Source organism: Thamnophis sirtalis, unplaced genomic scaffold (assembly GCF_051295495.1).
Source record: "Thamnophis sirtalis isolate CommonGarterSnake01/CBP01778 unplaced genomic scaffold, rThaSir2_p1.2 scaffold_11, whole genome shotgun sequence".
NCBI lineage: Eukaryota > Metazoa > Chordata > Lepidosauria > Squamata > Natricidae > Thamnophis > Thamnophis sirtalis.
Window position 1 is genome coordinate 48,714,689 of NW_028261391.1, and position 27,376 is coordinate 48,742,064.

At 39.4% G+C, this 27,376-nt stretch overlaps 1 protein-coding gene across 1 annotated transcript; it reads left to right on the forward strand.

Moving 5' to 3' along the window:
- The first annotated feature begins 7,688 nt into the window (after positions 1–7,688).
- LOC106543498 (glutathione S-transferase omega-1) lies at positions 7,689–25,006 on the forward strand. Its single transcript, XM_014059528.2, has 6 exons — positions 7,689–7,821; positions 9,031–9,139; positions 10,638–10,860; positions 14,331–14,432; positions 23,120–23,226; positions 24,665–25,006. Exons 1-6 carry the CDS (start codon positions 7,788–7,790, stop codon positions 24,816–24,818), a joined length of 729 nt encoding a protein of 242 aa, XP_013915003.1. The 5' UTR covers positions 7,689–7,787; the 3' UTR covers positions 24,819–25,006.
- The last annotated feature ends 2,370 nt before the right edge of the window (positions 25,007–27,376 follow it).

Here is a 27,376-nt window from a genome sequence, read left to right on the forward strand (position 1 = left end):
TAGGTTTCGTTTTATTTGCAGTAGCAAGTAAAGATATACAGGTGAAACTCGAAAAATTAGAATATCATGCAAAAGTTCATTTATTTCAGTAATGCTACTTAAAAGGTGAAAGTAATATATGAGATAGACTCATTACATGCAAAACAAGATAGTTCAAGCTATGATTTGTCATAATTGTGATGATTATGGCTTACAGCTCATGAAAACCCCAAATCCACAATCTCAGAAAATTAGAATATTGTGAAAAGGTACAATATTCTAGGCTCAAAGTGTCCCACTCTAATCAGCTAATTAAGCCATAACACCTGCAAATGGTCTCTCAGTCTGGTTCAGTAGGAATCACAATCATGGGAAAGACTGCTGACTTGACAGTTGTGCAGAAAACCATCATTGACACCCTCCATTGAGGGAAAGCCTCAAAAGGTAATTGCAAAAGAAGTTGGATGTTCCCAAAGTGCTGTATCAAAGCACATTAATAGAAAGTTATGTGGAAGGGAAAAGTGTGGAAGAAAAAGGTGCACAAGCAGTAGGGATGACCGCAGCCTTGAGAGGATTGTCAGGAAAAGGCCATTCAAATGTGTTGGGGACTTTCACAAGGAGTGGACTGAGGCTGGAGTCAGTGCATCAAGAGCCACCCCACACACAGACGGATCCTGGACATGGGCTTCAAATGTCATATTCCTCTTGTCAAGCTGCTCCTGAACAACAAACAACGTCAGAAGGATCTTACCTGGGTTAAAGAAAAACAGACCTAGTCTGTTGCTCAGTGGTCCAAAGTCCTCTTTTCTGATGAGAGCAACTTTTACATATCATTTGGAAACCAAGGACCCAGAGTATGAAGGAAGAATGGAGAGGCACACGCTGCATGATGCTTGAAGTCCAGTGTGAAGTTTCCACAGTGTCTGTTGATTTGGGGAGCCATGTCATCTGCTGGTGTTGGTCCACTGCTTCCTTAAGTCCAGGGTCAACGCAAGTGTCTACCAGGAGATTTTGGAGAACTTCATGCTTCCTTCCTCAGACGAGCTTTATGGGGATGCTGACTTCATTTTCCAGCAGGACCTGGCACCTGCCCACACTTCCAAAAGCACCAAAACCTGGTTCAATGACTGTGCTTGATTGGCTAGCAAACCCGCCTGACCTAAATCCCATAGAGAATCTATGGGGCATTGCCAAGAGAAAGATGAGAGACATGGGACCGAACAATGCAGAAGAGCTGAAGGCCGCTATTGAAGCATGCTGGTCTTCCATAACACCTCAGCAGTGCCATAGGCTGATAGCTTCCATGCCACACTGCATTGAGGCAGTAATTGCTGCAAAAGGGGCCCAAACCAAATGCTTATACTTTTCAGAAGTCCGATATTGTTCTATGTACAATCCTTATTTTATTGATTGCATATAATATTCAAATTTTCTGAGATTGTGGATTTGGGGTTTTCATGAGCTGTAAACCATAATCATCACAATTATGACAAATCACGGCTTGAACTATCTTGCTTTGCATGTAATGAGTCTATCTCATATATTAGTTTCACCTTTTAAGTTGCATTACTGAAATAAATGAACTTTTGCATGATATTCCAATTTTTTGAGTTTCACCTGTATAGCAGGATATGAGATTGTGTATTTCATTACCAAGCTATAGACATTCTAATATGTATTCCCTTATTTAGGCAACTGGATAGTAAATTTGAGCAAACTCATGCATAGAAAACTATTGTCCCTAGAGCAAATGGTTTTTGGTCTGGGAAATTACTTTGGTTTTCTATACTGTCTTCTAGCATGGCAGAGAGATGAGCCATGATTAGTGTGAAAAATCGGTATATAGGAGGCATTTTGCTTTGTTGGCTGGTACTTAAATTGAGAATATGATAAAAGCACACTTCTAGTTTTGATTTAGATGCACTTAGATACACTTGCATCAAACATGAATCCCCACATAAATGATATGTACATCTACATGGTACAAAGTTGCACATATCTTTCTGCAAATTTGAATGCATGCTTAACAAAGTTACAGGTTCAAAATAACAAAACTATTAAAAAGTCAGGCAAGAGCCATGGTGGCACAGTGGTTAGAAAGCAGTATTGCAGGCGGACTGAGCTCATTGCTAGGAGTTCGATCCTCACCATCTCCACTGGGCCTTCCATCCTTCTGAGGTCAGTAAAATGATGACCCAGATTGTTGGAGACAATATGCTGACTCTAAATCGCTTAGAGAGGGCATAAAGCACTATGAATCTGTATATAAGTCTTAAGTGCTATTGCTATTAGTTACTTGTATGTTTCTGGGTACAATCCACGATGCTGATTGTCAACTTTAAAATCTAACTGGCTTGAGACCGAGTTACCTGCTGGACTGCCTTTTTCCAAGTGTATCATCCAATTCAATCTAGCAGATTGGGCACATTGCAAATTCTGTCTCAGGCAAAGATTTAACAGCTGGGGGGGATTAGAAAATGGGCCTTTTCTGCAGTAGCCCTTGCTTTGTGGAATATCCTGCCCTTGGAGAATGGCCCCAAATGTTAGCCTTTGGTAAAGCTTTAAAATCCTGTGTTTGAATTTGCTAAGAGCCTTTTTTCTTGGCTTTATAGCTGACTGGACATATAAACAAATTATTTTCTCACCCTTATGGATGGTATATGTCTTTCTTAATCTCATGTTATTTACCAGATGCCTGGGAGTTTGAGGGTTTTGCAGTATCTTAGCTGTTTCTAGCACTTTACAGTATTTTATTTATTTGTATCCCATCTTTAACTATCATTAAGTGTTGTACCTTATGATGATTCTTGACGAATGTATCTTATCTTTTTATGTACACTGAGAACATATGCCCCAAAGACAAATTCTGATATTGCTGTCACTTTGCACTGCTACATCTTTTAGCATCATTCTTCTATCTACCAGTGCTACCACAATGTCTGTTTAATTGGCCAGTAATTCCCTGTATATCTGGATCTGGAAGTTTCACAGGATGTGTTAATTTTCTCATTCTTCACATCTTTCTGTGAGATCTATCTTGATTTAGGAGAATCTAGCCTAGATTATGTGCAAATATTCCTTTAGACAATGCCAGTTATATATATGTACGTACATACATACATATGTGTGTGTGTATATATATATGTGTGTGTATACACACACACACACACACACACACACACACGTGTGTGTGTGTGTGTGTGTGTGTTGTATTTGTGCTGATAAATAAATAAAGGGAGACTAGTATAGATCTATTTCAAGCTATTTAGCTCTCATCAGCTAGCCATACCCTTACTGGAATTAGAATCTGTGCAGTAAGGGTATGGCTAGCTGATGAGAGCTAAATAGCTTGAAATAGATCTATACTAGTCTCCGTTTATTTATTTATCAGCACAAATACAACACAAATGTAACAAAGGCAACAGTAAAAATATTGGGTTTCTGTCTGGTTTCTGTCTGGATGGTCTCTTGTGATGAGCCGATGGACAGAGAATGGAAGCAGTGAACTTCCTCCGATATTTGGGCATACCAGGGGTTGTGACTTTAAATATATATATATATATATATATATATATATATATATATATATATATATATATATATATATATATATATATATATATATATATATATATATATATATATATATATATATATATATATATATATATATATATATATATATATATATATATATATATATATATTTAAAGTCACAACCCCTGGTATATTTAAACTCGCCATATTCAGGCTGGTGTTTTTGGCTTCGTGTTTGTGTGAGTAAAGTGTGGTCGGAGCTGCCGTCTTTCTATAAATCTTGGTGGGGCTGTGTGGATTGCTGGCTTTGTTTAGTAAGTGGATTGATTGGCTGTGTGGTTGTATCATGATTGGTAGATTGGTGCTGATTTCGTGCTGGCTGTGTGTCCGTTGTTTTGTGTTGTAACGGCCTTAGTGGTGGGTGGGGCTCGTTTGTTGAGTAGGGCTGGTTTCCAGATGTCTGGTAAGCGGGAGGTATCGTCACGTTTATTCATGTTTTGGGGGTGTTTCTCTATTTTGATAGTGTTCAGTTTTGGAGATTAACTTGGTTCCTTCAAAATTAATTTCAAAGAGCTTTAAGGTGCTGGAAAAGAGAGCCAATCAATCCACTTACTGAAACAAAGCCAGAACTCCCCCCCCCCCCAAGATTTATAGAAAGACGGCAGCTCCGACCATGCTTTACTCACATAAACACGAAGCCGAAAACACCAGCCTAAAGATGGTGAGTGAGACCTCGCCGAAACGTTGCCAAGACAATCTCAATCTTACACGGGAAAAGACCCGAATACAACAAGACCAGCATACCCACACCCATGAAAATCTAAGAATATATACATACATACACACACATACACACACACACACACACACACACACATAGTGGGGCAAAAAAGTATTTAGTCAGCCACCAATTGTGCAAGTTCTCCCACTTAAAAAGATGAGAGAGGCCTGTAATTGACATCACCTATGATGTGGAAAGAATTCTTTTGCAAATTATGGTGGAAAATAAGTATTTGGTCAATATCAAAAGTTTATCTCAATACTTTGTTATGTATCCTTTGTTGGCAATGACAGAGGTCAAACGTTTTCTGTAAGTCTTCACAAGGTTGGCACACACTGTTGCTGGTATGTTGGCCCATTCCTCCATGCAGCTCTCCTCTAGGGCAGTGATGTTTTGGGGCTGTCGCTGGGCAACATGGACTTTCAACTCCCTCCAAAGGTTTTCTATGGGGTTGAGATCTGGAGACCGGCTAGGCCACTCCAGGACCTTGAAATGCTTCTTACGAAGCCACTCCTTCATTGCCCGGGCGGTGTGTTTGGGATCATTGTCCTGCTGAAAGACCCAGCCACGTTTCATCTTCAATGCCCTTGCTGAGGGAAGGAGGTTTGCACTCAAAATCTCCCTATACATGGCCTCATTCATTCTTTCCTGTACACGGATCAGCTGTCCTGGACCCTTTGCAGAGAAACAACCCCAAAGCATGATGTTGCCACCCCCATGCTTCACAGTAGGTATGGTGTTCTTTGGATGCAACTCAGCATTCTCTCTCCTCCAAACACGACGAGTTGTGTTTCTACCAAACAGTTCTACTTTGGTTTCATCTGACCATATGACATTCTCCCAATCCTCTTCTGGATCATCCAAATGCTCTCTAGCAAACTTCAGATGGGCCTGGACATGTACTGGCTTAAGCAGAGGGACACGTCTGGCACTGCAGGATCTAAGTCCCTGGCGGCGTAGTGTGTTACTGAAGGTAGCCTTTGTTATGTTGGGTCCCAGCTCTCTGCAGGTCATTCACTAGGTCCCCCTGTGTGGTTCTGGGATTTTTGCTCACCGTTCTTGTGATCATTTTGACCCCACGGGGTGAGATCTTGCGTGGAACTCCAGATCAAGGGAGATTATCAGTGGTCTTGTATGTCTTCCATTTTCTAATTATTGCTCCCACAGTTGATTTCTGCACACCAAGCTGCTTGCCTATTGCAGATTCAGTCTTCCCAGCCTGGTGCAGGTCTACAATTTTGTTTTTGGTGTCCTTCGACAGCTCTTTGGTCTTCACCATAGTGGAGTTTGGGGTGTGACTGTTTGAGGTTGTGGACAGGTGTCTTTTATACTGCTAACAAGTTCAAACAGGTGCCATTAATACAGGTAATGAGTGGAGGACAGAGGAGCCTCTTAAAGAAGAAGTTACAGGTCTGTGAGAGCCAGAAATCTTGCTTGTTTGTAGGTGACCAAATACTTATTTTCCACCATAATTTGCAAAAAGATTCTTTCCACATCAGACAATGTGATTGTCTGGATTTGTTTTCTCATTTTGTCTCTCATAGTTGAGGTCTACCTATGTTGTCAATTACAGGCCTCTCTCATCTTTTCAAGTGAGAGAACTTGCACAATTGGTGGCTGACTACTTTTTTGCCCCACTGTGTGTGTGTGTGTACATACATACATACATACATACATACATACATACATACATACATACATACATACATACATACTGTGTAAATTCACTGATCTACAATTTAGAATCAAGTTTGAATTCCATGGCAAACCAGAAATAAGAGGAAAGCATTTCAAAATTGCTGAGAGACAAACAGAAGCTTTGGAATACCTATCTAGCTATTTATCTAGATAAATAGATATTGGGCATCAGGTTGAGTTATTTTCTACTGCTGAAAGAGAACTTTCTACAATAAGTTTCAATGTAGTCAAAGAGTGGTGTTTCTGAAAAAAGCATTTGTCTATCTACTAATAAAACTCTTGTGTCTGTAACATTACTTGGGTATAACAGTGCATTGTAGGCCAATACATTTTCAATCAAGGTACTTCAAATGGGCTAAATTACAGAATATGTTCAAAATCTGATACCCATGACTCCCATGGAATTGAAATTTGGCAAATGTTTTTTAAAAAGCTATCACATAAAAATGATCATAAAATGTTTTCTGACATAATACAAAATGTCATAAAGCATTTCCTGTTGTGAACTGCTGCTGTTTGGCTGTGCTATACAGTTCAACAAGGACTATCATTCAAAGCACATTCGTCTCTGAATATCTTCCTGACTTTTAAAGAACTTTTTTAGTACATTAGGAGTTCTGCATTGTTCAAGGGAGTGAGGAATCTGATTTAGGTGGCATATCTCTGGAACAATGACCCAACAGGTTTGTTTACTTCTTTTATAAACTTTCCCTCAGATAATTATCTTATTGCTACATTTTTATAGATTTGCTATATAGTCTTAATATATGCTGTTTACATTACTTTATGAGGCAGAACAATTATAACCAGCATTTTATAATATAAAAGATATCTTAAGAAGGGGGATTTGTAGGGGGTGCCTAAGCAGGGGGTTGGACTAGAAGACCTTCAAGGTCCCTTCCAATTCTGTTATTCTATATTCTATTTTCCTTTTCTGGTCATAATTTTAAGTCTGCACAGCCAGTAAGCATTATTTTAAATTGAAATGACTTGCAAGAGACAAAAGTTACACTGATTTATTTATTTATACAAATATTAATATACCACCCATCCAGAGATTTTGGCACTTTGCCAGAGTTCAAAAATACCCAATTCCAACAACAAAAATTATCCAACAGCATAAATAATAAAAATACACTATAATACACAATACAGCTACTGAGGACAGTTGCATTTTACTTTTCTGTGTTAGCTGCATAGCTACCTTTGCGCATCCTCAAGCAAGTTGCCTGATTTACACATTAAGTTGAATCACAGGGCTTAGTATAAGTCCTATGTTACAGTGGTTTACATGACATGACTTATATCGTTTAGTCTGATGTGGAACGTTCTGAATTCTCTCCTATGAAAATGACACGCTGACGTCTGAACACAGACAAAGAGAATATAAACACAGGTAGAGGACTTGGAGTAGACTCCATTTGCCACCCTGTTTCTATACTTTTTATTTCTTGTATCGGATTTTCAAACCTATATTTACATAGCAGATGGAATTCGTACTTTGCGCTTATAGGCATGCGGCCTTAGAGTTAACTAGTAACTGCGTCCCAGAGGTTGCTCTGCGGAAGAGTTTACCGCCGTAGTAGATCAATTCGCTCAGCCCTCCAAGTTGTTTACTTCTTGTCAATCACTCAACTCGAAGCTCTTTAGCATCCAACGGAGGGAGAGCTGCCCATTAACGAAGAGGGAGGAGCCAGACTGCGTCGAGGGGCCGGTGGAGAGAAAAGGCGGCGTCTTAAGGAAAAATTCCGACGTGCACAGCTGGTTCCGTTTTCTGGTGACCCGAAGCAAGATGTCTGGGGAATTCGCTAGAAGCTTGGGGAAAGGTGAGAAAGTGCTCTGATCCAAGGAGGAACACTTTCATCTAATCCAACTGGCTTAAGGCAACCCTCCTTTTTAGGGCTGTGGGCTGGTCTTCACGCACCCCGTTTTTCAAGAGTTGGGGGACGACATGCCATGGAATTTTGGGGGGAATATGTCGTTAAGGATAGCACCCCTAATCGCTGGTCTTGCATGGCCAAAGGCAATGACTGGATTTCACTATAATCAGGATTTTAAAAGGCTACATATCTAAAATTGTACAACCAAATATATGTTGAGGGCGTGTACACTTCTAATATGCCTTTTGGTGGAATGTATGTTCCTGATATGCAGCCTTGCCCTAGTATATTTACTGTATGCATGTTAACAGACATTAAACTTGAGTGCATAAAATTGTTTATAATTTGGCCAATAACAATTTACTTTAACAAAAGAATGTTTTGTATTCTTCATTCCTTTCTATTATGACTCAAATGTAAATATTTGTATTCATAAAACACATGAAGTTTGGGTAGTTTTAATCTTGGGTTATTGAATTAACTTTATTTGGATTTCTGCAAAATACTGAACTATAGACTAAACACACTGGGTGAATTTGTACAACACACTGAAACATAAACAGAGTACACAAGCTTAGCATATATTGCATGAAGGCAGACTGTGTAAAATTAAACTATTGGAATGAGTAACAATAATTACTAGATAGACAATATTTGCTTTGAATGATTTATTCCCTACCTTTTTTCTTTTTTTCTTTTATGACTACAATTGAGCCTAAAATTTCCGTTGCTAAGTGAAACATTTGTTAAGTGAATTTTGCCCTGTTTTATGACCTTTCTTGCCACAGTTGTTAAGTGAATAGCTGCAGTTAAGCTAGTAGTACAGTTGTTAAATGTCTGGCTTCCCCATTGACTTTGTCAGAAGGTTACAAAAGGTGATCACGTGACCCTGGGATAGTGCAACCATCATAAATATGAGCCTAGCTTCTGAATTTTGATCATGTGACCATGGAGATGCTGCAATGGTCATAAGTATGAAAAATGGTCATAAATCTTTTTTCCCCAGTGTCATTGTAACCTCAAAAGTCATTAAATGAACGGTTATAAGTTGAGGGCTACCTGTATTATACTTCTTCATGCCCTATTTTTGGGTGTATTATTATTTGCAGGATAGAATATAGTTTTTGTTAATTCTGACTGGTGATTGTCTTTCAGGAACTCCTGCTCCAGGACCAGTGCCTGAAGGAACCATCCGTCTGTACAGTATGCGTCACTGCCCTTTTGCACAGAGAACAGTACTCGTCCTAAAAGCCAAAGGAATCAAGTATGAGCAGATACTTTGCCTTCCATATTCATTAGGGCTTAATGTAAAAACACCAACACCTGTTTGGTTGAAAATTAGCAGAGGGTTGGTAGGTATTTGGGTTTATAGAAATTGTATTTAAAGACACTTATTTTCCTTCTCTTAATGCTATAGAACAGGGGTGTCAAACTCATGTTGTCACGGCATTTTCACGTGATGTATCAGGACTTTTTTCCCCTTTGCTAAACCAGGTGGGGGCAGGCCAGCACGTGACGCATCTGGGCTGCGAGTTTCACACCCTTGCTATAGAATATTTTCAATTTCAGATTTATTCCTTATTTATTTAATAGAGGATTCTGCTCCAGAAAGATTTCATTTGAACACTAGTTTGAAAATACAATAGAGAAAGTGATGGATAGTTTAAAGGGAGAGGTAGTTGTTTGCTTTTAAAATCCTGGCAAGTGTTTCTATTGTTCTGATTATATAATATGTTTAATCATTTCAGGATTTCTTGTCTAGTGATGATTGGAGGTCATCTTCTCAGGACTGATTGCATGAGTAGATTATTGGTTTTAGATGATGAAATATTTCAGGTATAGACTTGTCTGAGCTACATTCTTTTTGGATTCCAAAACAATTTGAAGGAATGCGGCAATTAGTTATTTTTTTAAATATTGTCCCCTATCTCTTTTTACATAGTGAGCCTATGCCTGTGGTCCATTTTATTTATAGTGGTAAGCTGTTGTTTTGTACAAACAACTATAGGACATGCTTTTTTTAAAAAAATAGGCTGTCCTCCATGCCCAACAGGTTAAGTTAAAGTCTGAATTCTAAATATGAGTTTAATTTCTAGTGGCTTCATAGATGGGTCTCTCCATTTAGATTTCTTGGCAACAGTGTGAAAATAATCAATCTTTGCTCTTTCAGCATGCTTTTTTATTCCCAGGTGATTTCGTATCCTAATGCTAATGAAGATTGCTACTGTTGAACTTCTGAGATTATCTAGGTGCTACTAGAGGATAAAACTTGCTTTACCATGAACTTAATGTAAGGTGATCACACTAGGGAAAGGCTATTACGAAGTAATTCAAGTGCATAAAGTCCAAATTACTTTCCTAGCTGTGCCATGAAATCCGAAACTATTATGGACATAGTGTCAGTTTGAAAATGCAAGCCACAGACATTAACTGTTCTGATTTCATGGTTGGATGGCATAGAGACAGCCTTATATAGAGACACGTGGATGTATCCATAAAATCAGAATCTAAGTGTCTTTTTTTTCCAGTTTCCAAGAGTTAATATTACCATGTTCTATTTTTCAATCAGCATATAGCACGAAATTACTAGTTGTATTTTTTATTTTTGTATCCTGTCTTTTATTATTTTTACAAATAGGTTAAGGTGATGAACATATCCAATATACCTTCCTCCTCTTATTTTCCCCACAACAACTTTGAATAACATCATTTTAATAGAGTGTCTTAGTAATAGATTCTTGGTTTCATCTCATTCTATTTAGCCATGAAATTGTAAATATCAATTTGAGAAACAAACCAGACTGGTTTTTTGAGAAGAACCCACTTGGAATGGTACCTGTGCTAGAAACAAGCAAGGGTCAGCTGATCAGTGAATCTCCAATCACTTGTGAATATTTGGATGAAGTTTACCCAGAAAAGAAGTTGTACCCTGCAGATCCTTATGAAAAAGCTTATCAGAAAATGCTTCTAGAATACTTCTCCAAGGTATTACTGAACATAGCAAGAAATTCATTTTAGTGTGGAATATTAAAATAAAACTAATAGTTGATATTTGATATTGCATTGATAAATCTGTTTGAAAGTATGGCTTTCTTCTTCTTCTTTGAGTCTTAATATGTGTATGAATAGGCAAAATGAATTCTACAAAAGATTAGATTCATTGATGGAAGGAAAGGTAATGAGCCATCTTAAGATAACTGGGCTCATAACTTCATGCTAGGTGGAGGTCTAGGGTTTAAATTATGAGTGATTCAATGCTTTAAAAACCAGCTGCTTCTGCTATAATATACTTTCTATGATATCTTGCAGAATTAAAGCTTAAAATATGGTAATTTGATTAGATACATTATTAGAAATATATGAGGTGAAGTTGAGAAAATAGTTAAAAGGGTCTGTAATAATGATGTAAGATTTGTGTCTCCTAGGGGAAAGTGGCATTTTATTATCTAACTATACTCTTTGAACCAGACTTGGAGCAGCATCAATGCTGAGTGATGTACTGAACGGCAAAGATTTTGTTAGGTTAGGGATTTGTGTTTCACATTTAATATCCAAATATTAAATCATTCCATGTCTGGGTGGAAACTGTGTCAGGCACAAAAGATCAGGTCTCTGAGTTAATTGATGTATTGCTACTCATGCCTATGAACAGGGATATACTGAACTAGGGGTAGCACAAGCTTTGAGTTAGATAAGGGCAATGGAATTCAAGAGAGGTTGAACTTTGTTCACTTGATTCTAGGCTGACTCTTCTATGAACTCTTCCCCCAGTCCAGCCAGAATCCCCCAGTTAGCATTTTGGAAGCTGAAGTCCACACATTTTAAAGTTACTGAGATTGAGAAACACTGCCTTAGATTATTTACTATAAGTATGAAGAACACATCAAAGGTTTTGGGATCACTGAGTGAAAATTCTATTGGTTTGAAAAAACATTTGGAAAGATAACTGTTACTCTTTGAAGTGTAGGCAATATGGTGAGTTTCAATGTCAACAAAGGAATAAGTAGGTAGTTTAGAGATGAATTGGGACTATCATCTATATCTCGTATAAGGTTATAATTAAAGGAACATTATTATTTTTACTTTTTTTCCCTAAGTTCTCAATGTCTGATAACTCCAAACTACACTGGATCTCATTAATGCTGCCTTATTCAAAAGGATCTCAAAGCTATGATCTTGGGATTATCTATAGGAGCTGTTAAGTAAATACAGGTAGTCCTTGGTTAATGGCCACTTGTTCAGTGACTATTCAAAATTACAGTGGTGTTGAATAATGGTTAGTTACAATTAGTCCTAGAAGTTTTGTCTGTCCCAGAAACCTGGGGTCACTTGATCACGATTTGGGAGCTTGGCAACTGGCTCTCACTTACGACAGTTGTAGCATCCTAAATTCACATCTCCCCTGTTGGTATCCAAGAAGCAAAGTCAATAGGGAAGCCAGCAGGAAAGTCCCAAGTTGCTTGGGAAAGTGTCCTCTACCTGTGTATTCTCCCTGACCCTTGAGCTCATGCAAGCCTCTCCAGCCACTCGCACATCCTCCCTGGCCACTCACTCACCATTGGGCACCTGCCCTCCAAAAGAGGGCAACAGCCACCCCAGGCCCTGCCAAATTTGGATCGTATCAGTGATGGGTTTTGCTTTGTTCGCAAGCCGAGGTAACGCCGGACACCAAGTTGCAGTTGAACCATTTATTAACAAGGTAGCATTGAATTACAACAGGCTGAGAAGAGAAGCCATCAGACGGCTATTTGTAAGACCGCTCTCAGGCACCCAGCCAATCCACGGCTACATTTAGCAATCAGCGAAACCCAGCTCAGCCCAGATCGGCAGCCCGAGAACTTAACAGATTTCAAAAATTTTCGCCACTGGTTCAGGGAGCATGTGACTGAATGGGCATGGCCAACTTGACATCACTCATGTACATTTAGTCACATGACACCCCCCCCCCAAGCCATGCCCACCGAACCAGTGGCAAAATAATTTGGGACTTTTTGCATTTTTTTTTAAATTCAGGCCCCAGATCCAAATTTGGATGCCGCAGGTTAGCAGTAGTCGTCTCAGCTTTCCCTCCATTGCTCTTCCTGGCCCAACACCCATGGCTGTCGGGCTGCGGAAATAGGGTCGCCCTCTTCCCTGGGGCCTGAGCACATCCTTGGTGAAGCCACCCCCGAGGTCCAGCGGGAAGCCTTTTTTCCTGTGCGCTCATCTCACAGATGGGACCTGACTGGCCTGGTGGCCTAGGTCAGCACACCAGCAGGAGCGGGGTGCTGCTGCTGCAACTGTGAAGAAGGCCCATCAGAGGTGAGAAGGGGGACTCCTTCTGCGGATGTCGCAGCAGCAGCCCAGGCAAGCCGCTCCCTGCCTCCTCAGTCCAGGCCCACAGCTCGTGCCAGACTGAGACTGCAGCCACCATCCAGTCTCTTTGTCTGCCCAGCCAGCAGGAGCAGCAGCGGCGCCAGTCACAGCTGAGAGCTTTCTTTGCCAGCCGGCCACCAAAAAGTTCTTTTTAAAAGCCTTCAGTGATGGAACATTAGAATCCAACCCGCACTTTAACCAACCAACTGGTGCTTAGTTTGGAAACAGCCGAGTGAGCAAGCCAGGATCTGTGTGTAGATCTTACCTGTGTGTAGGCAGGAGGCCGCAGTGGATGCACATGGCGAAGGCAAGGCAGGGTGAGTGTTCGAGCAGGCAGACCAATTCAGGGGTGTGGCCAGCCAGTGGTCATTACCAGTTCGGCTGAATCAGTCCGAACTGTTAGAAACCTACCTCTGAATTGTGTTTCCTTCACTATTTATGTAGCCTTGTGAAGTCTTTCCACCCTTACACAATCTCTCCTCCCGCTGTGCTCATGTGGTGCTTCCCTCTCTATTTGTACACCCTTGCGCACGCCTCTTCCACTCCATTCCTATCTGCCAATTATGAATGCATTTGCATTCTCTAATCCAGCAGCAGCCATCCCAAGCCCACTGCGCTTGTGCCTACTCTCCACTTGTGCACTCTCAAGCATCATCTCCCACCAAGCAGCAACCACTTCAATTCCTAATGTACTTGAACCATGCTTTCCTGGCCTGCTCCCTCTCTATCTGGCAGCACCCACTTACCTGCCTGCCAGCCGGCTTGCAAGTCACCTTGTACTAGCAACTTCCTGCCAGTTTTCCTGCTGAAATTGATTGTTGGAAGACGGCAGTGATGAGGAGGTATTTGCCTAACAATCCACAATCCTTGTTTAACACCAGGGATTGCTGACACTAAGCAATATGACATTTTGCTTTGCAATGGAAATTCTGGTCCCAGTTGTTCTAACACGCATGATCCTATTTTTATTTATACAGACAATTTATTGTCTTCCTTGTTGATGATGATATCACTGAATTCCCATAGTAATCTTTTGTTTCTTGAATGAAAATCCTATACTTTTGTGCAGCTTGGTAATGTATCATTTCTGATTTATTTAGCTACATCCAATGTGCTTTGACTATATTCGGGCTTTCAGGAATGGTGAAGATGCATCAGCATTAAAGAAGGAGTTCCAGGAGAAGATTCTGAAGCTTGAAAAGGTAAATGGTTGATGACCTTATTTGACAGAATAGTTCTGGAGGACATGAGGCTTGGGGAAAAAATGAAGTAGAAAATTCCCTGCATTCCTTGAATGCTGATTGAGATACTGTATGTTCTAGGTGAACTTTCCTATTCTGTTCCCATCATTCCTTGCCATTTTACAAACAATGTTGCTTTTTATTATGTGGTCTTAACGGTATCTTTTATAGAGGTACACTGAACTGTCAGGTCTTCTAGTTTAAACAACTTCAATCAATTTATATGAAGTTGCTTGAATCTGTCCGCTAGGGGGAGCTATTTTCATACAGAACTTGAGTAGATGTGGTTTTGTATGAGGCTATTGCAGGATACTCTTTTTACAGGGAAGTTGAACGGCACAAGTCTTAACAACTGTGTGTCCCTTAAGCTTCTTGCATCTTTTAAAGATTTATCTAACTTATTAAAAATATTTTTATTTTAAGAAAAACCAAACCAGCACAAACTCAGCAGGTGTACATATTTTTACAACACTTCTTCCATAGAGGGGGAGGAGAGAGGCTTATATATTCAGGAGAATGGAAAGAGAAAAAAATCCACAAAGCAGCAGCACTAGGAATCAGGATGCAGCTGCCTTTCTGTCATTGTCCCAAGCTGCGATTTCTCCGTGGGTGGTTCATGAAGCCAATGAGGAAAGAAGACTCGGACACGAATTTCCTTCGGGACGAAACCGACCCAGAACGAAGTCTGGGGGCTTCTTTTATTGATCATACACAAGGGAGGGGTGGATTCACATAGCCAATGCGGACCAATCATGATTGTGCAAGCTTACAGTATATGGTAACTCATTTACTCTCATGTAGACTTGAAGAACACTCATAGTCAATAAACCTTTTATCATCATGCAAACATCCAATGCTTAATTAATGTTTGAGAGTTAAACAGTTGTAACCCCTGATTTAATCAGCGCTTAGTTACAAGTCTGTGGTTGCTGATCTGCTTAGTGTTAAGGGTACTGATTTAATCAACGCTTGGAGTTGGACAGTTTGTCTTACTGATCTAATCATATGGCCAATTATTGCTTTTAGTTTACTGATTTAATCATATGGTTAATTATTGCTTCTGTTCTATACGTGTTACAGTATGGCTAAATGCATACCTGCACGTATATCGCAACATCTCCTCCTTTTGTTTTAAATTTTGAGGAGTCGGAAGGGAGTATCGTTTTTCTCTGGGTCTTCATCAGAGAATGCTGTTAGTAGGGCTTTGTGTTGCGAATCAAAGATTGCTGTGTTAATGTTTTTGCCCTGTGTCATACTTTCTACTGTGGATTGAATGATGATTTGGATCACTGGGATTAAACAGGGTAAAAGGAGAAACCCTAGGAGCGCCATGCCTGCCATGAAGGCGGCTTGTTTCCAATTGCGAAAAATTCCTCCCAGGAAGCCTGCATCATCCATTAATCCTGTCCACTTTTGCACGGGTACGTGAACCAATTTCTGCAACTGAGATTGGCCACTACCTTGCCAGTTGAATCAATTTGAAGACAGCAATTTGTAAGATTAAATTTCCTACATACTCCCCTTTCTTTTGTTTTCTCTTCAAAACATGTGAGTGGAATGCACATGTGTTTAGCTTTCAACCATGAAGGTCTAGCAACGAGGGTACAAATTTCTGGAAAGAAATTTACAGTATCCAATTTTCCATGCCAATTAGTATCAGATATCACTTTTTATGAGCTTCCAGACAGGTTTTAAACCCCAAAAATTATTCACAGCCATGCTTTCCCTTTAAGTTACAGGCTGCCCATTTTAAAAGGGATGGTTCTTCAACCTGCCCTGGCTCTTATTTTAATGAGGCCAAATTGAGTTTAGCTAATGTGCAAAAACTGTGTGTGGAAGAGATAGTTTCAATCTAATTCTGAATAGGCTCTTCTCTCTCTCTCTCTCTCTCTCTCTTTTTCTTGGTGTGTGTGTGTGTGTGTAGCTGCTTCTACAATACAGAAAATACAGACATTTTTGACAAACTTTCCCTCCCACCAGACATAAATCCAAGGTGTTCAGAATTGCTGTGCTATCATTATCAAAATACAATTCTTACATGAATACATTAAACTGATTACAATATAAATGAGAAAAGAAAGAAACCTAACAATGAATTTCTGTGAAGAAAGCAAAGAAAGAGAACTTTAGGATCAATTTTCACCCTCCCCAATAGTCTTCTGGGGATAGAAGAAAGTCTTTTGGTCTTTACTTCTCCATCTCAGAGTCCATTCTTTCATATCTGCTGGATGGCATTAGGCTTAGCTTGCTGATAAGAGTGGTCAGTTAGGTTTGGTAGTCAGTTCCAGACTTGGCTAAGTTTTTTCTCCTCATGTCAGGTTTTATCAGAATGCAATCGCCAGCAGCCAATTCAAGAGTTAGCAGTCCTTTGTGTCTTAGGTGAAGAAAAAGAGAGGCCAAATATACAGTTCTATACAGACATAGTCCCATGTTGTGGAATCTCACCCATTCTGTCCAAATGTGGAAATCCAAACATTATTCCAGAAGGCAGACGATGTAAATGATGTAAATTTCATGGAACAGGACATTCCCACTGCTTCTATGATTAAAACACTTTTGCAGTAAGATGAGTAAATTTTCAAAAGAGACAACAACTTGTGTTGCAAACAAACAAACAAAATAACATAGGGTAGAGTACCTTGACTCACAAGCTTTTAAAAATGCACTCAGGTGTAAAAGAGAAAGGGAAGAAAAACAACTTTTTTTAAAAAATGCAATTAAAAAAAGAGGTACTTTGAGGCAACACTCCAAAATATTAGATTCCATTCAGATGGAAGCAAATTCTCATTAAGTATGTTAGAACATTTACAAATGTAAGCAAAATATCTCAAAATCATTTCTGTTTATAGGTTTAATTAAGCATTTTAAACCTCAAAAATTTCCAGAAGGAAAAGAGAAAAACCAAAATGCATTCAGAGCAGAAAAGGAAATGTAATTGCATAACTTTTAAAGGTGAAGGAGCAAGTCACCCATTTACTCCAAATTTCTCAGAAGAGAGAGGAAATAAAAATTGGTTAAAATGAGCAAAAAACTTCAGCCACCCTTCAATGACCCAAAAGGAATGAGGGAAAGAAGGGGGGGTAATGCACAGAGGCATTCACAAGTATCTCTAGGGGCATTTCATACACACGTTCATTGTAAAAATGAGCAGACACACTCTCTCCCCATTTCTCCTGCTTCCCTCCAAAGAATGACCCAGAGGGGAAAAGGGGGGGGGCACGCAGGCAATCACAGGTCTTTGGATCTCTTCAGTTATCACTTTCGGGGACATATACATTCATACTGCAATCATGCTTGCTCATGCCAACCAATCATAACACACAAGCATACACACACATACCATTAAACAATCTTGCATCTTACTGTACATTTGCACTGCAATCAGACTTCTTGTGTAAATTAATTTCACACACAAAAATATCCCATTTCATTCTTCTTTCATACAAAGCAGTTATTACAATTATTTCAGGGAGCTGTACATAAGCCAATGAGCTCCATTTTCTATTATTAAGAGATCTCAACTTCCCTCCAGGTCTGAAAATGATTACAAACACACATGCACACATACCATGAAACAACACTTTCAGGCCTGGGGGAGGTTCTGTCACTTTAAATCCTCAAATGTCTTTATTTAGCTAGCTGATCAAACATCAATTCAATTCAATTCTACATGTTATTAGATGCACACCTAAGAATTTTTTTTTTAACAGACATTACATCAAAGTAATCAAGTCCAATTACCTAGGTCTTCCCATTCAGTCAGGCTTTAATCGCTTTGGGGAAGAAACTCAGTTAGAATTTCTCTTCAGTTCATCTGATGGTGGCCAGAAAATCAGCAAACTTGTTACAAAATGTAAATGAAGACTGTCTTCTTGGGGCCAGGTTTCGAGTAGGTTGGCCGGATAAATGTGCAGAGGGTTTTTACTCAGGGTGAAGGCAAACCTTTAGTAGGAATTTCCTTCATCTTTTACACGCACACACAAGGCAACACTCTCCTCCTTCCCCCAAAAGGAAAAAACTTTACTCACCTGAAGAGTAAATCTTCCAGGCCTGAAAAACATGAAAACAAGGTTCCCTCCCCCACAGAAAAGGCATTGTTGGGGGATTAAGGGTAAGGGAGGGGCTTGGGGCTGGGTGGGTAGAAAGCTTGCAGGCAGAGTAAAAAAAAAGGTAAAATCATCAGTTACTAAACAGATAAACTGGTAACATTATGGGGATATCACAGATGCAAAGTGGGGTTTGGATTCACATGCTTCAGGAAGGAAATAAACAGGTAAAATCATTTAAACACACGATAGAAGCAAGGATGAAACTTTTCCTGTAAATGAACTTAAAACATTTCCTGGGTTGTTACTTTAAGGCAAAGGGATGGAAGGAAGGAAAAAAAAACCTTATCTTTTTTTGGGGGGGGGCAACAAACTGAGCGAAGGCAATTTCTGCCAGTTTACTCTTTTCTTTCTTTGAACACTTTAAAATCCTTGTCTTTTGGATTGAAGACAATTACTTAGTTACAATTACCTTGAGGGTGCACAAAGACTTAGGCACACATTTACATAAGAACAAGGAGAAAATAAGAAGGGAAAAAACAGAACTCTCAGGTTTTCACATCCTACATTCCCAGCACAAATCTGTGAAATTAGGGAAGGCACAAATCTTAAACAAACCACATAGAAGACAAAGAGACAAAGAGACAGGAGAAAAAAAAAGAAACTTCAACATTTTTCCCTTTTCTTTTAAGTACCTTTATGTAGCCAAATTAGTTTTCCTGTATTATCACAGAACAACAGAAACAACAACAAAAATTTAAACTTTAGAGAATTAAAATTTAAAGGTACTCACCTTCTTTCCAGGCAGCCTTTGAACTCAAACTCAAAACCCCTTTAAAACCTAGATCCAATGGTTAAGGCCAAGATAAAGTCCACCCTCAGACTCAATGGGGTCTGTGCCGGCATGGGAGGCTTACCTGGGCCATATCCATTTGTTAGGCTAGCTTGGAGTCCCATCTGTGGGTCGCCAATTGTTGAGAGAAATGTCCTTCTGGGTTCAGCTCCAAGTGGGGAAGAAGACACTGGAGACATGGAGGCTGCTTGGAAAGATGGTTTACTGTTGGACAGGGCCACATGGCTTGAGCCCTGAACAGAAAAGGGGATCACATGTTTCAATGTTGATGGAGAAGAAGAGAGAAGGGAAGAGGAAGGGGCTTGCTAGGCTTTTTTGATAAGTAAACGCCATGTTGTTAAAACGCCCGGAGGGGCTAGGGGTTCCTCATGGAAGTAGGTGCCCAATTTTATCCATAAGGAGAGCTTTAAAGACCCCTTTTTCCGGGTAGATTGGACAATGATTTTAGACATCAGTCAATAAGTCAATTAAATACTTTTGAGGGGAAAACGGGAAGCGACTTGCCCATCGCTTGAATAATTACACTAGAAAATTTAGATATCCCGAAGCTCATGAAGGTGCGCTTCCTGTTCTTTCGAGAAACCCGATCCCATACTCACGAATTGAGAGGGTGCTCCGTTCGCAGACGGCCGGCCCTGGGTGCGAGGCTTTTCCCGGCCGAGGGTGAGATGAGACGGGCAGCATGGATCATCACGTCGGGGGTCACCAGATGCGATTTCTCCGTGGGTGGTTCATGAAGCCAATGAGGAAAGAAGACTCGGACACGAATTTCCTTCGGGACGAAACCGACCCAGAACGAAGTCTGGGGGCTTCTTTTATTGATCATACACAAGGGAGGGGTGGATTCACATAGCCAATGCGGACCAATCATGATTGTGCAAGCTTACAGTATATGGTAACTCATTTACTCTCATGTAGACTTGAAGAACACTCATAGTCAATAAACCTTTTATCATCATGCAAACATCCAATGCTTAATTAATGTTTGAGAGTTAAACAGTTGTAACCCCTGATTTAATCAGCGCTTAGTTACAAGTCTGTGGTTGCTGATCTGCTTAGTGTTAAGGGTACTGATTTAATCAACGCTTGGAGTTGGACAGTTTGTCTTACTGATCTAATCATATGGCCAATTATTGCTTTTAGTTTACTGATTTAATCATATGGTTAATTATTGCTTCTGTTCTATACGTGTTACAGTATGGCTAAATGCATACCTGCACGTATATCGCAACACCAAGCTTCACCCAATGTAGACTTACACTATATTGCCAAAAGTATTCGGTCACCTGCCTTTACTCGCATATGAACTTACTGTAAGTGACATCCCATTCCTAATCCATAGGGTTCAATATGACATCCTTTGCAGCTATAACAGCTTCAACTCTCCTGGGAAGGCTGTCCACAAGGTTTAGGAGTGTGTTTATGGGAATTTTTGACCATTCTTCCAGAAGCGCATTTGTGAGGTCACACACTGATGTTGGACGAGTTTACGTGGCCTACCACTTTGTGGCTGTCATTCCCAAACACTTCCACCTTCTTATAATACAGCTGAGAGTTTACTGGAATAATTAGGAGCGAGGAAATTTCATGACTGGATTTGTTGCACAGGTGGCATCCTATCACAGTTCCATGCTGGAATTCACTGAACTTCTGAGAGCGACCCATTCTTTCACAAATGTTGGTAAAAACAGTCTGCATGCCTAGGTACTTGATTTTATACACCTGTGGCCATGGAAGTGATTGGAACACCTGGTTCTGATTATTTGGATGGGTGAGCGAATACGTTTGGCAATATAGTGTAGTATTCTCTTCCTGAAATCCCAGCAAATTTATACATGGCCTCTGAAGAGACGTAAAGTTCATGTCACTCTTGCTGATTCACTGTTTCCCTTGTCATGTTTGGAACTCCACAGTTTCTCCTTTTGAAGTTATTGGATAGATTCCAATTCCTAACATTCTTCCTGATTCTCCTAACTTTAGCTAGAAAGGGTAGCAAACCAATGGTATCTATATTGTATGAGAGATGATGTGCATGTTTTTCATTAAGATAAGGTGGTGTGAAGATCAGACCTTGGTTTTCGGTCCAAACTGAACACACAAGATTATATCCCTCATTTCTATCCAGTCCTTCCCCTTACAAAACAAATCTGGTAGAAGTTGCATGTTTACACAGTGATAAGAGAGCACCTCAGGTATACTCTAGACCAGCAGTGCTCAACCTTCCCAGCATGTGGACCGCCGGCAGCAGGGGAGAGGAGATGGTTTTGCTCATGAGCCTGCCACTTCCACAAAAGGCACTTCGTACACTCACCCGCCACTTGTGCAGCATAGTTCCCAATAAACTGCAGACCAGTACGGTTTCCGGCGCATGCATGTGAACTGGCCATATGCGGGCAAGACTAGCTGCCAATGCACATGCGCGTGCCAGAAACTGGAATATCATCTTCCCTGTGCGCACATGTGCACCAGGCGGCTGCTCTTCTGGTTTGCGGTGTTCCCATGTGTGTAAAGACCAGTTGGCCAGTGCACCGGAAACCGGAAGAGCAACAGGTGATGGCTCGTGTGCCCAGAGAGATGGCTCTGTGTGCCACTTCTGGCACGCATGCCATCGTGGCCCAGATGACAGGATACTTGGAGTGCTGTGGATTAATGAATTTAATTGATGCCTTCATTTTTGTCGCTATCCCTTCCTGTTAATAAAATAGTACAAATTAGAATTAAGTCTTACTGGTGCAATAATGCATATTCTTAAAAACTCTTAACATTTAAGTCATTTCAAAGGGGATGGAATATCCCTGCTACCAGACTTGTGCATGGAGAAATACAGTCTCATTAGTGGAATTATGTTTGTTATAGGGGTATACAAAACACTTTGTTTCAAGCCAGTCTGAGTGCAAGACTTAGAAAAATTTCTTGAAACTCATATTTTAAAATGAGTTATTTATGGCATTTTAGTTTTGAGAGTTTCTTGAACTTGAAACAAAGGTGATCTATACCAGAGGTGGGTTGCAAATCCTGGTGCTACTGGTTCGCTCGTGTGCACGATGCTTCTGCACATGCGCAGAAGCATCCTGGCAGGTGGGTGGAGCCTCCCGCTGCCACCACTACCAGTTTTCCCGAACTGGGCCAGATCGGGAGCAACCCACCTCTGATCTGTACTCAAAAGTGTCCCAAGGTACTTTAATTGATCAGAGCTTGAGTTTTATGGTTGAACCGTGAAGATTCATGGTTGAAGCTGTTTACAGTGAAAATGTCTTTGTGGTCCTAATTTGTAAGATTCTTTCAGGTGGTTGTTTTTGCATTGATCCATTTTACTGCCCATCTTCTGTTTCATTCCCTCTCACTTTTATAGATGCTTCTATTTTAAGCACTTCTCTAAGATCTTTTTCTTTCATATTTTTTTATTTAAATTCTGATTTTACAATATTCTACAATGTGTTTTAGTTTTAATTCCAAATAGCTGAAATCTAATAATAGATTCTGAGTTTTGGGGACAGAAATGTGTTGGCAGTAACACTTCTGTGTCTATTGTTCATTTCTTAAAATTCTTGTTTCCAACATCAACCAGTGTTAACACAATTGGGTAGCATAGAAATAATGTAAATAAATACATTAATTCACAGATCATCAGAATAAGAATTGCAGTGAACCATCTTCATAATTTTTCTCAACTTTCCGTATTTAGTTTCTTAATTATGGTGTCATGCCTTGCATTTTATTTAGAAATGTCACATCTTCCTATATCTTAGATGCTCACAAACCACAAAACTAAGTTTTTTGGTGGAAATTCAGTATCCATGATTGATTATCTAATCTGGCCATGGTTTGAACGGATGGAGGCCTTTCAGTTAATTGAGTAAGTGCATTGTACCTTTTACAGTTTTTGCTATTAAATCTTGCGCATGGTTACTTTTGCAGATTACTGCCAGGAGAGCTATATTAGCTCCACGTGTTTTATGTCTAATTTACATGGAAGTGATGTCATTAGGAGGCAACAGAGAATAGGATAGGAGTGTCAAACTCACACCGTCATGGCAGCGTCATGTGACATATCGGGACTTTCCTCCCCTTTGCTAAACTGGGCATGGGTGTGGCCAGCATGTGACGCATCGGCCCAAGGGCTGGGATTTTGACAGCCCTGGAATAGGAGAATCGTCTTTTTTCTGTTTTGAATGTATCCATTAATCTTCTAACTTTGCTGTCTAAGGCAGGAAGATGAAATACATTTTTCTGAATCAGAATTTAGTAGCAATTCAGTTCTGTTCAATTTCTATCATTACTTTTCTTCTCATGACAGATGCCCATGTCCATATTTTGAATTGGGTGTGATGTAATTAAAATCTGTTGTCATTCTGCTCTTCTGAGTTAGCAGAATGTCCTCAGTTCCTTTAATTCAAAGGTGGAAGTAGAAAGCTTTGGCTAGATTATTTTAACACTGTATTTACTTCATAGTATATGATAATTGCCAGCCATACTTTTTAAGGTAGTGCTTTGAAAGATTGGGAAGCCAATCATATATGCTGGAAAACCCCTATAACTTGAACTGAAATTGAAATAATGAAATTATGCACTTGAGCTAAGCTACAGCTATCTGGCTATATCTGAAGCACTTTCCTTTAAGGAGGCTGAGCACAACCCAAGTGGAGAACCATATATCTTTCGATGTACAATTAGGAATGTAAAAAAGTGTTTTAAACCATCTAATTCAATACAGGTAGTCCTAGATTTACAACAGTGCCCTTAGTGACCGTTCAAAATTACAGCTCTGAAAAAAGTGACATGACTATTTTTCAGTCACAACTGTTGCAGCGTCCTCAAGATGACATGATCAGAATTCAGATGCTTGGGCGATTGATTCATATTTATGATGGTTGCAATCTCTTATGGTCATGTGATCCCCTTTTGTGACCTTCTAACAAGCAAAGTTAATGGGGGATCCAGAATCATTTAACAACCGTGCTACTAACTTAACAGCTGCAATGATTCACTTAGCAATGGTGGCAAGAAAGGTTGGAAAATGGGGCAAAACTCACTTAACAAATGTCTCTCTTAGCAGCAGAAATTTTGGGTTTAATTGTGATCACAAGTCGTGGGCTACCTGTACATTCTCCACACCAGTTAATGATAGTAGGGCATCAAAGTTCTTTCCCAGTTTTACTTGGATATTGAACTTGGATTCTTTCGATATTATTGACCTAGGAATGTCAATGAACACTATCTTAATGGCAACATATTCAAAAATAGTTGCCTCAAAGTTTCACTGTTACCTCAAATCTTTTTCTGTTCTTTTCCAGATGTTTGGACCATACTCCAGGGTTAAAATGCTGGGTTGATCTGATGAAGCTTGATCCAGCTGTTCAGGCCACAATAACTGATCCTCAAATCTTCAAGGGCTTCCTTGAATTATATTTCAATAGTAGTCTTGAGGCCTGTGATTATGGGCTCTGAAAACTATGGAAAGCTTTTTCAGTGGATGACAAGGGGTATTGATACCTATTGCTCCAGCGTGTCATCTGATATTTGAAATGCTTTGCTCAGCTTTGATATTTTTTGTGGTATGCTATTCAACCAGTATATAATTGCAATGAGATGGTAATTATCTGCAATAAATTATCTGCAAAGATGGCATGAATTAAGCTTAGAAATTAGTAGGCTGTGCTGTGAACTAAACGCTTATGAGCAAATCCAGATTTTCCTGGAAGGATGTTTTAAGAGAAGGAGGCAGGAGAATTCCAAGAACATTGGAAGTACTGTAGATTTATATTCAATCACTAATATATGTGTATCAACAGCAAGTCAAAAGATTGAACTATGGAGGCTTTGCATGAAAAACCTGTGCTTTATTATAGCTATAGCCTTCCATTTTGTATACCCTTATTTAGGCAACTGGATAGGAAATTAGCACAAAGTGGCATGCATAGAAAACTATTGTCCCTAGCCTAGAGCAAAGGGTCCCTTGGTCTGGGAAGTTACTTTGGTTCTTCTGTATTATTTTTCAGTTTGGCAAAGAGATGAACTATGACCATTTTTGAGAGCATATAAAAATATAATTCTCACAGAGTTCCCCAGATGTTTTCAGTTTTAGGTTTTGCATAAAGAGCCAGCATATCCAAATATAATGTTGCTAAGACAAATTACAGGTATTCCTCACTTATCAAGCTTTTCTTTAGCAACTGTTTGAAGCTACAACACACTGAAAAAAGTGACTTATGATCAGTCTTTGCCTTTACAATTGTCACAGTCTCTCCACAATCATGTGATCATCATTTGAAATCTTGGCAGCTGTTGTACATTTATGACGGGAATAACATCCTCAGTTGCCATTTATGATCTTCCCAGATACTTTCAGCAAGCAATATCACTATATTAGTATAGTATATGTAGATGAAATCAGATTGGTGAAGGCAACTATATAGAAAGCATTTGGTTTTGTTGGCTTGCACTTAAATTGAGATCAGTATGATAAATGCACGCTTCTAGTTTTGATTTACTTGCATTTACCTCAGGACACAACCTGCTATCTCAGGCTTGAACTTACCTTTGTCAGTCTCAACCATAAATTTATTGTTCCATATTTAAGTCTTGACTTTAAAGTAAAATTGAAGTATTAGATAGTGTCTCTTTAGTTCAGGTGTTAGGGTTTGTCTAATCAAATTTGGCCAAATATTCTATTCAATTCAATTCAAATTGAGCGCAATATTCTTTTCTAACCCATGTTCCCATCTGGTTCAGGAAACTTTGCATTTGGTTCAAGAAATTTTGCATACTTGTTTCCTTACCTGGTGCTGGTTTGTAGCAGCATGAGTATTCTCCAATGTTTGAAAAGCAGGTTAACCTAGATAAGTACAGTTGCATCAAACATGAAGCCCCATATAAACGAGATGTACATCTACATGGTACAAGGTTGAACACATTTTCCTGAAAATTTATGCATACTTAACTAATGCATAATTACAGGCTCAAAATAACAAAACTGTAACAAAACCACGAACAGGTACAGGTCAGACACAGAAACTTTCATTTGTTATTTAGTTATTAAAAAATGGCAAAAATAGCAGCAGGTAAATATTTCGTGTACCCAGCTAAAAGTAACTATTCTTGTTTCCGGAATTTCATCCTTATATAACTTGTCTTGTTCTGAATTATTTTAGATCTCTTTGTACAAACTGCATGTTTGAATTTTTTAATGATGTTCAAGCTGGGGACTGTGAAGGTCATGGCAAAATCTTTATCAGTCAGTCATGTAAATATTGCATAATTAGGTAGGCTTCAAATCAATATCTCACTGAAATACCCACTTGTATTTCAGCTTGGCTTTGGGACATTTAGTTGAATCCATATTTGCTTCCACTTGTACATCATTGTCTGTGGCATTGATTGCCACAGAACCCCCCAAAATTAGGGCTGCCCGAATGCTTAACAGTTGGGAAGGTTTTCTTTAAATACTTCACTCATTTTTCTCCAAGTGTATCTTGTGCAGCTGTGAATGAAGAGTTTAATTGGTTTATTAGTTCAAAGAGCATCTAATGTTTAAAGCATTTGACATTTACCTAGATTTTATTCTACATATATAGACAATGAGTTGTGCAATAATTGAAGAAAAGGTTTCCTTTTGACACATGCACATTGTGGTTATATAAGCAATAACGTACAACGGTGTGGACTACTATTGCAGTAACAGCTAAATTTGCAGTGATTTATGAGTTCTGGAACCTTACTAGGTGGAGCTTGTAGCAGATTTTTTTTCTTGATATTGATGTCTTCCACAATTCCATGTAATTTCAATTTCTTAATGTTTCTCACAGCTGCAAATGTTACCTGGAAAAGTCACAGATGTTTCAAAATACACTTTTCCTCCCTTTTTAAAAGTGAATTATCTTCATTTTCAATTGCCTAGACACCACATATGTTTTTTGAAAGTAGAAAGATCAATTCAACCTGAAAGTTGTTTTTTTTCATTTGTGAAATTGTCTTGAATGGGTAATTTAAGTCTAATGAATCAATCA